Source organism: Humulus lupulus, chromosome 6 (genome assembly GCF_963169125.1).
Source record: "Humulus lupulus chromosome 6, drHumLupu1.1, whole genome shotgun sequence".
Classification (NCBI taxonomy): Eukaryota; Viridiplantae; Streptophyta; class Magnoliopsida; order Rosales; family Cannabaceae; genus Humulus; species Humulus lupulus.
This window is the reverse complement of record NC_084798.1, coordinates 104119974-104130294: the sequence shown is the minus strand read 5'-3', so window position 1 is coordinate 104130294 and position 10321 is coordinate 104119974. Positions and strand designations below refer to the sequence as shown.

Here is a 10321-nt window from a genome sequence, read left to right as displayed (position 1 = left end):
AAATTTCAAATAAAAAAGTAAACACGCATTAAAATAAAAGCTTGAAAATGGTTAGTAAAATGTTTTAAAAAAAATGTTGTTAAAATAACAAAATCAAAATCACAAAACTACATTAGAAGATAATACAACTTATGAAAAAAAAAACTGACATTTTATAAATTATACATTTACATGAGAAGTAAAATGTCATGTATTTGAAAAACTAAAAAATTAGCCATAGAAATATTAATAAAGTGAAATTCCACTGATAGATAATTAAGCCTAAAATTTAATAAATAAATTTTAAAATAATACATTTTATCATTTGCGTCAAGAATAAATATGTAAATATATTTTTAAGTCATAAATATAACTTCTCTGTCTCTTAGTATAATGAATTAGTATAATTGGAAACATAGAGAATCTTTTCCATTTAAGTTGCATTCCTAGCAAAGCTATCTATAATAACAAGCTTGTTGTGCATGAATTATTGAGGTTGAGCCAATCACAACTTACAGAAGACATACTAGTCCACTTTGCAAATTATAGCTCTACCGCGATTGGTGATCAAGAGTCAAGACATAGATAGTCCATGCCCAGGAAAAGATAGCTTTCAATCATCCCTCCCAAATATCTAACTTAAAAGTTAATTGAAAGAGTAAAGAATTTTTATAGCATCAATCGGAAAGGGGCGCATGCTGTAAAGCCGTTGACATATTGCAAAACGGCACATTACTCATGAGGCTGTTACTCGTTTTAAGAAAAAATAGTGGTAATCATCTGAGTTGGTATTTCGTTCTGTGCATAGATGATTTGGCCCACATGAAATTTGCTTCATTTACTCACTATTGGGAAAATGCAAATATATTATTCTGTTTTAAGTATGAAACGCAAGCTGTAATCTGCGGATGATTTATGTTTTTGGAAATGTGGAAAAGGCCATGAAAAGTGAATACAGCCTTTAAGGAAAATACCAAGTGAGGCAATGAAGTTGCCATATGCACCGCCATTAACGTCAATGATCACATGTATAAAGCACCGTAGGTATCACATTAAAACACAAGAGCTAGTTTGGCTTTTGGTCTCACCTGAGGCCAAAGAATCTTGAAATTTTTGGCAAACCATGCCAATCTGGATAAGAGAAGGATATTCATATTTAACAAGTAAAGATCTGCCTAGCCTTTAATGTATAAATGTCATGGTCTTCAACCATATATAAAGCAAACACATAAAGAAATTTGTGAAGGAACATAACTCTATATTTGGCTCTTTACCAAATAACAATAAAGATGATGATGTATTCCATGGACAGAGACGGTCATGTTATGCTGACAACGTATGTACACTCGTTCATGTTCAGACTATCTTTTATTGATCAAGCCTTGCTTGTATTTATTAACATTCAAAATATTGTATTTTATTCAATAAATATAATAGGTTTCATTCTCATTCAATTATTTTTGAACCACCCTTTGCAAATGCCAGGCAAGTTGTCCCAAGAGGCAGGGTTTTGCCCATAATCAGCTGCAGAGGCGATAGGGAAGAGTGAAGCTAAATGCTGCATGTCGAGACAAAGATTATGATCTGTGACACCTAAAGATTCACCATTGGAGATTTCACTGCTATCACTATACCATTCTGGAGCCTGAAGATTACCAGGGACGAAATTTAACAGCTTCGATAATTCGTCTGGCAAGCAATCAACCTGGTCTTTAGACTCTTCCTTTGGCACGGTTTCTGCGTATAAAAACAAAGAATGCACTGTTATTGACTTTATTCTATCAGAATCAATGAATTCGTTTCAAACTTTGACCTTAGGATTATACAGCCTTACATGCTATGCTATGTATTCTACATGTTTGGACACAGAGTTAATGCAGGTAGTTCCCTGAAATCCATGATTAGAGATATGGTCTATAACAATTAAAATTCATAGGCCCGGTAAAACAATCAACCATAACTAAGCAAGTTAAAACTATTTACAGGCACAAGTGATGCGTGTTATGAAAAATTCATAGTCATATATTATGATTCACCTGCAGAGCTCACAACAGACCTCTGGGCTTCCTCCAACAGGTTCTCTAAAAGGTCCTCCAGCAACCCACCATTTCTCTGGGTTGTTGCCGAGCTTATAACCTTGGTGTTACAATTATTAATATTAGTATTAGTACTGTTATTGTTATTATCACACGTAATTTCGGGATGAATTTGGGTAAATTGGCTTGAAGGGAGCTCCGACTTCACCGAGCGGATAGAACCAGAAGAACCCATGTGCTCAGAGTCGAAATGGGTGGCAATATTTTGAGGCAAAGTGGGGTCGAAAGTCAACGGAAACTGAAAACAAGCAGAACCGGTCGACTGGTTCGGCGTGTACTGGCCGAGAGGGGGAGAAGGGCTTTGTTGGGTCGGGAGAGAGAACCCAGACCCAGTTGAGTCGCGAAACGACTTGAAACGAACCGGGGCTCCGAGAACGGGAACGGGTCGGTGGAAAGTGAATGAGGAAGGGCTTGAGAAAGTGAAAGAAGAGTTGTTGTGTTCGAAGGAGGAAGGGGAGGTCAAATTGGGGAAGGGTTGGATTGGAGAAGACATGGGAGAATGCGGCGGTGGAGTGGGAGAGAACGGGACATGGTTCTGGCTCTGAAAGGAAAACGACGGCGTGGTTGGTGTCGTTGGAGATTGGATTACAGGGGTGAGTGAGCTCGTCGGAGAGAGGTGTTGAATGTCGTTTGGATAAAGAGGTAACCCTTGTCGTTTGCGCCTCTTCACCCTTGTGTTCCAATAGTTCTTGATTTCGTTGTCTGTTCGTCCAGGCAACTGGAAGAACCAAGAACAAAAACAAAACAAAACAAAAAATATTTCAACATCGGAAAACAGAGTGATATTATCGCTCTCTATACAAAATCAACAAAACGACATCAAACATTACTGTGTATAATGTACGTACCTGGGCGGCCATGCGAGCCCATTTGTTGCCGTACTTGGCGTGAAGTTCGAGAATGAGTTTCTCTTCCTCAGGGGTAAAGGAACCCTTCTTCAAGTTTGGCCTGAGATGGTTGGCCCACCGGAGACGACAGCTTTTGCCACAACGGTTGAGCCCAGAATACTTCTGAACCGAATTCCAGTTCCCCTCGCCGTGTTTCTTCACGTACTCCATCAGAACATGATCCTCCGCCGCTGTCCATGGTCCTTTCTTCAAAATGGCCCCGTCTGGCCCACTGACACATCTTCCTCCGCTTGAACCAGATGACCCACCTTCGCTCTGTGCACCGCCGTTGTTGTGGGGTGTCATTACAAAAAAAAAACTAAAAATAATCGATACCCAAATCCCAAAACTTGGCCCAGCCTTATTATCTATGTCTCACACGCTTCACACTTTTCTTCTTCTTCTTCTTCTTAAAATATCCCTTTAGAGCTCACTGGTCCTGGTAAGCCCCAGTGATATTTTGTGCATGTATTTTTTACATACTTAAGGCAACTATTTCTCTCCCCCCTCTCCCAATCTCGATCTCCATCTCTGTAACTTTTTTTTCAGTTGCTCTGACGCATTCGTTATTGGGTCTTTTCTTTACAAAAATATATAACTACATATGACTTGTTGAATCACGAAAATTGAGTATTTCCCAAGATCTATGTGATTGAATAGAAACTTAGAAAGAAAAATAGAATCAACAGATAAATGAATAGTCGACAAATATCAGAGATAGATGGTCAGAGAGAAAGAGGGGGAAGAAGGTGAGACGGTGGCTGGCCGGGTTGAAGAAGAAGAAGCAAGCAAAAGGGTGGTGGTGATTGGTAGGTGAGAAAATATTGGAAGGTAAGGACCCGCAAGGGAAAATGGTAAGAACAGAGAATGGTTTTAGAGGTGAGAAAAGCTACGTTTCCGAGTAGTCCTCCATGCCTAATGGCTTACCATTTTACACGCTTTTGTTCTTTTTGGATTGTTTTTATTGTAAATTTTTTTAGTATGTACACCTCTTTGTTATCTTACTATTAGACTTTTTAGTAAGGTTACAGGCTAGCTTTTCTTGTACCTTTTTCTCGTACTGTGGTAAGAGACAGATGGGAACATGGTTGGCTTTTTTGTTTTCGGCTTATTTTTGGCAATTTGCTCTATCCCCTGACTTTTTCTCTTAGGCCTTCTGATACCAATAGTGTAGGCCCATTACATACTAGTTAAACCACATTGGGATTAGATTAGAGATTATTTAACTCAAGGCATATTTTGATAACTTAATATGCTTTACTTTGTTAATTTTTTTTATTTTTTAGAAAATATCAGTTTAGCTCTGTGTTTTACTTGAATACTTGATCGGCCTCTATATTTTATTAAATGACAAACCAGACTCTATATTTTGTAAAATAGATTAAAATGATACCCTGAAACCAATTTTGATTAAACAATTTTTGAATATAACCAAAATGCCCTTGAATTTTATTAATTAATTTACTAAAAATAGATTTTCAAATAAAAATAAATTTAATTTAAAATAAGATAAATAATATAAAAAATGTAAATATTTTTAATTTAATTAAAAAAATCTAAAACTTTTTATCTAAAATACTAAATCAAAAATTAAACAAAGTAAAAAAAAATGAAATCAATGCTACAAATGCAAAACTAAATCAAAACTACAAATGCAAAAAAAACTAAATCCAATTAGACACATGCAGAACTACAAAACAGAAAAATCAAATACATATAACTCTTAAAGTCATCGACACCAACCCAAAAACCTCATATCCTTCAAACAAATATAGCCTAAAGAATAAATACAAATAAAAAAAATACTAATAGTAAGCAAAGGAACAACAACAACAAGATATTCAGATCTAGGGAAAAAAATCAATGCCCAGCTCAATATCCAGATCTACCTTCGTCTCTGAGCCTAGATCCACTGCCCTAGACCGATCCACCCAGCAGCTCTGTCAAATAGATCAGGGGTCGTCAAACACAAGGGCCAAATCGGGTCTAGGTTGGGGAAGAAAGGCGCTAGAGGTGGAGGTCGATCTGGGTCCCAAGCGGAGGAGGTTGGGGAAGAAGGATGCACGCTGAAGGTGGATGTCGATCTAGGTCGGGGTTGGGGACAAAGGGAACCAGAACTGGTGTCGAGGTAGGGGAAGATAGGCGTTCGACGTTGGGGTCTGTGAGCCTCTCTGCCAGCCAGCCACCTCACTAGTCGCCTCCCTCCAAGCTTCCTTGAAGAAGAAGAAGAATAAGTAGATGAACAAGAACTTAGAAGGAAAAAAACAAAGAATTTTGTTTATTTGATTATAGTTTCAGATTAATGTTTTAAGTTTTCTAGGTTTTAGTTTTGTATAATTTAAAAACTAATTAAAATATAATTTTTATTATTTTAAAATTTTATTTCAATTTTTTATTATTTTTAATTGAATAATATTTTTGTGGATGCTGAAAATTCTACACCAGTAAAAGATCGGCATATCATGTCTAAGGTCCCTGAGAGGTCCAAAGCAACCATGTTTGAAATCCATTTGATCCCTCGAAGGGATGCCCAAATTAACCTTGCTCCAAATGACCACTTCGCCTTAGACACCCACGAGCACCCCAGAAGTCTCGCGGGACTCGTCGCCTCGCACCAGCCAAGGCGCCTCGCACCTCACGGGTGCACACGGCGCCTCGTGGATACATATAGCGCCTCGCGCCCATGTGGCCTCGCGAGTGCATGTGGCACCTCGCACCCATGTGGCCTCGCAGGTGCATGAGGGTCTCACGCGCCCCTGATGTCCCACAACTGCCTCGCGCGCCCCAGGCATCTCGCGAGCCTCGTCGTCTCGGACGCTTCTGAGTGTCTTGTGCGCCCCAGGTGCCTCGTGAGGCCTCTTCGCCTCGCACCAGCCATTTCGCCTCGCGCACCCCAGGCGCCTCGCGAGGCCTCTTCGCCTCGCACCAGCCATGTCGCCTCGCACGCCCCAGACGCCTCGCGATACCATTATCTCGCCTCGCCCCGTGCATGCAGCCGCGTCCCTAAGGGCCTCACGAGAGACGCCCTCACCTTGCCCCGCGCACTAGTCACGACATGGGCCTCACGAGAGACACCCCCACCTCGCCTCATCACATCCGGTCCACTAGGGGTCGCGTACGTAGTGGGCCTCGTTGGAGGGACCTTATCTCTCCCCATAAGATAAGCGCCACCAACGGGGCACCACTCTTACTGTGGGTCTAACAAGAGGTAAGATCAAGGACCTCTCTAACACACAATTAAGGACGAATTGGGGAAGCCTCATAGCGATTCATGCAAAGTCAGAAGAAGTACAGAACACCCTGACAAACTGAGAGGACCTAGAGCATGGACACAAGGCCCACGACAGACAAGTAGTGGTCGTACAAGTTAGGTACCTATTGTGGTCCTCGCCAGCCAATCTCTGACACTCATATTGGGCAAGTAGTGGAGGCACAATCGGGTACTAAAGTGGAGGTGCTCCCACAGACTCTGACCATGTACTGAAGCTAACACCACTACACCTGATACCACTCTCCTGACAATGTACTTGTGTACCATCTGGTCCCCTGGACCACAATGTATTAGGGGCCATTAGAGCCCACTATAAAGGGAACCCCACTTCAACATGGAAGGGGGTTGGAAAAACACTGTAGCTTGAGACAACAAAAGAATACAAGTTATTTTCTCCAATTTTTTGCTGTAACTATTATCTAAGTTTCTAATTAGATTTTTGAAGTTCTTCATTCATAAGCAATATACTTTGATTTTTCTAACTTAACATCGTTGGCGAGTTCTCATCGTCAACAATTTTATTTTATACTTTTTAAATTAAATAATTTATAAAACCGAGGCTATATTCGTTATATTAAAAAATTATTTGACCAAAATTTGGCTTAGGGTATCATTTTGATCCGTTTTGCAAAATAGTGGGTCTGATTTGTTATTTAACAAAACAAGGGGGTCGATCGAGTGTTTAGGCAAAACAAATGGGCCAAATGGGTGTTCCCCCCCCCCCCCCCCCTTTTTTTTTTTTTACTATTGTTAGGTTACAACTATTTAAGGTAAATGATAACACCTATTTTATTTAAGTAAATATAGCCATATTGATAACAAAAAAAAATTAAGAGAAAAGAGTCACAATAAAAGTGAACTGTACACAAGGATAATGTCAAATGAAGACGCAACATGAATTATTGGACTATAACTTAATTTTTTAACTAGGGTTGCACATAATTTGTAGTGGGTCGACCAACCCGGCCAACCCACACCGAAATGCAGGCCAAAATAAGCATTAATCAGTGGGTCGAAGCCCAATTGGCATAAAAAGTGACAGGGCCACGAATCTCGGCTCGCCCATGCCCCAAGAAGTTGATGGCCCTATCCAACCAAACCCACACTGATAATATACTAACACTATCATTTTTAGAATACCCTAACCCAAAATTGATTCCATCACATTCGCCTCTTCATCTCTCTCTTACTCTTTCCTTTTCAGTTTCTCTATCTCACTCAGTCATCTCAAACAACAACAACTGTCTTCAAGCTTGGAAGACTCCTCCCTCTTTCTCACAGCCTTACTCACGTCACATTCATTGTCAAGGCTTCAAGCCTTCAACTCAGCAGAGCAGCGACCTCATGCCTCATAATCATCACCCTCTCCTTCATCTCTTCACTATCACAGATTCAAGGCTTCATCACTTCACCGGATTATGACTCTCGTCGAAGACAGTGACACCACGACAGTAAGAAGAAGTAGTCCTCCAAGTCTCTATAAGTGTTAGTTAGTACTAATAGTGATTCTTTTTTTTAATGAAAATAAAATAGAGAAATCAAATCAATTCATGATTCTATAAATACTCTATATTTATTATTGTGTATTTTTTTTAACTCAGATCAAAGAAATCAGTTCATTAATTGGCTTTTTGTATGCTTAATGAATACTTCATGGCTTTGTTAATGCTCAGGTCGCTTTGTGAAGTTGTGGTTTCTTGATTTTATTTTGCTTGTGAAGAAGAAAAGGTATTTTCTCCTCCACTAAGTCTCCAATTTTATTTCATTGTTGATTAAAAGTGTTGTTTGATGCAAATTATATATATAATTTTATCATACATATTGTTGTTTTTGTTCGATTAGAATTGCTTTAATTATGCTTGCTCAGTGTTTTTATTTATTAGAATGGGTATTAGACTATTAGTATGCTATGTTATACTACATAATGAGTTGCACCACCTAATCTAAGAATTAATCCACAAATTTCCAAGACCTTAAGTGTCTGGGCTGGAAACCAGATGTAAGATGCAGATCTATACAAGTATGATCTAGACTTGCTGCAAATAGCTGATCTAGTCTATCAAAAAGCTTTATGTCCTTTCAGGTATAACAAAGCCACACACATCAAGGTTGTTGGCTGGTATCAAAAAGGTTTGTGTACAATATAAAGTACTTAGGTTTGTTGTTATTGGAATTAGTTTTCTTTCTAATCTATGATATTTTTTACTTAGCTATTATTTTATTTCATTATGATTGGTTTCATTATGATATTGCTTAGTGAGTTATTTTTATATACTATGTGGTAAATTATAGTTGATAATTGTTTGCATTTTTTTTTATATGAATTGGAATGATGGACAAGTTTCTTACCCCAACTTCTACCCAATTAGGTGAAGTGTGTGATACCACAAACACTACCCCAAACTCCACCCCAAACACCACCACAAACACTACCCCAAACACTAGTCTTATTGAACTTAAGTCACCCAAAAAAGAAGGCAATGATGAACCAGCCAAATCTAGAAAAAGTCAACTAGGAATTTGGGATCACTTTACAAAAGTTAAGGACAAGAATCCTAAAGACCCTAGATGTACTTGTAATTATTGTGGAAAATAATATGCTTGTGATAGTAGGAGAGTTGGAACAAGTTGTTTGTGGGTCCATTTGAACAACCAATGCAAGAAGTATCCATATTGGTTAGCTAATAAAAAACTGAAATTACTTTTCATTTCAAAGTGTTAAGAATGGCAAGGGAAATCTGTTGGTTGTGACATTTAATAAGGAGAGATGTCGGAAAGCCTTAGCTCAGTTTGTGCTGAAGGATGAGCAAGCCTTTAATGTTGTAGAAGGTAAATGTTTTAGGGATTTTGTTCAAGAGTTGCAACCCAAGTTTCTTGTCCCTAGTAGAATGACTATTACTAGGGATATATACCAGTTGTTTTGTGATGAGAGGGTTAAGGAATGATTTTTGGACATCTTCCACCCAAATTGCTTATATATGTCTCACTGCACACTATGTTGATCATGATTGGCATTTGCAAAAAAAATATTATAATTTTTTGTCAAATTTCTAATCACAAAGGTGAAACAATTGGTCAGGAGATGGAAGCTTGTTTGCTTTGTTGGGGAGTAGAAAAGATTTTTGATGTAACTGCTGATAATGCATCAACTAATGATGTGGTTGTTGGTTTTGTGAAGAGGATGGTTAATGCATGGAACAGGTCTTTTCTTGATGGTGAGGTCATGCAGTTGAGGTGTGGTGCTCACATAGTAAATCTAATTGTGAAGAGGATGGTTAATGCATGATTCAATTTATACCATTCACAATTGTGTGAGATATATTCAGTCATCTCCTACAAGGTTGCAAAAATGTAAAGCTTGTGTGGAAAATGAAAGAATTGATTACAAGGGGTGGTTGGTTTTAGATGTCCCTACAAGGTGGAATTCTACTTTTATGATATTAAATGTGACTCTTAAATTTGAAAAATATTTTGCAAGGTATGAGGAGGAAGATGATAATTTTTTAAGTTTCTTCATGGAAAATGAAAATGGGAAGAAAATGATTGGACCACCTAGTTCTAGTGATTGGGAGAGTGCTATGATTTTTGTCAAATTTCTTTCAACTCTTTATGAAGTTACTATAAAATTTAGTGGAACCTTGCATGTAACTTTCAACAACTTCTATCATGAGATTTGTGAGATTCACACTCAATTGAATGATTTGGCTTCTGGTAGTGATCCTTTGTTATCTACCATGGCTACTAGTATGAAATAGAAATATGACAAATATTGGGACAATGGAGAGAACATCAATCCTTTGTTGTTTTTGGTTGTATTGAAGTATTTGAAGTATTTTTTTGAGACTGTTTATGATGTTGAAACCGTTGTTAAGATTGTTGTCAAGGTGGAACAAATCCTTCAACGGTTGTACAGTTGTTATAATGTTGAGGGTGGGAGTGATGGTGATAAGGTTAGTTGCTGATATTTTTTTTATTCTGATTGGTTTTAATATGTTATTGTTTGCTGAGTTGCTGTTTGTATTTCTTTTCAGGTTAGCAAAAAGGACTCACCACCAAAGAGTGATGGAAAAGAAAATCATAGGAGGAGA

The 10321-nt window shown here is 38.3% G+C and overlaps 1 protein-coding gene across 1 annotated transcript; it reads right to left on the bottom strand.

Moving 5' to 3' along the window:
• Window positions 1-1115: 1115 nt before the first annotated feature.
• On the bottom strand, window positions 1116-5389 carry LOC133782413 (transcription factor MYB97-like). Its single transcript, XM_062221711.1, has 3 exons — window positions 2924-5389; window positions 2016-2793; window positions 1116-1716 (listed from the first exon to the last, which is right to left on the bottom strand). Exons 1-3 carry the CDS (start codon window positions 3266-3268, stop codon window positions 1430-1432), a joined length of 1410 nt encoding a protein of 469 aa, XP_062077695.1. The 5' UTR covers window positions 3269-5389; the 3' UTR covers window positions 1116-1429.
• Window positions 5390-10321: the final 4932 nt, after the last annotated feature.

Coding starts and splice junctions, on each gene's coding strand:
- LOC133782413 (XM_062221711.1), bottom strand. CDS start 3,268: ATGACACCCCACAACAACGGCGGTGCACAGAGCGAAGGTGGGTCATCT. Junction 2,794..2,923: donor GGGCTCGCATGGCCGCCCAG/GTACGTACATTA, acceptor TGGTTCTTCCAG/TTGCCTGGACGAACAGACAA. Junction 1,717..2,015: donor GTCTGTTGTGAGCTCTGCAG/GTGAATCATAAT, acceptor TTTTATACGCAG/AAACCGTGCCAAAGGAAGAG.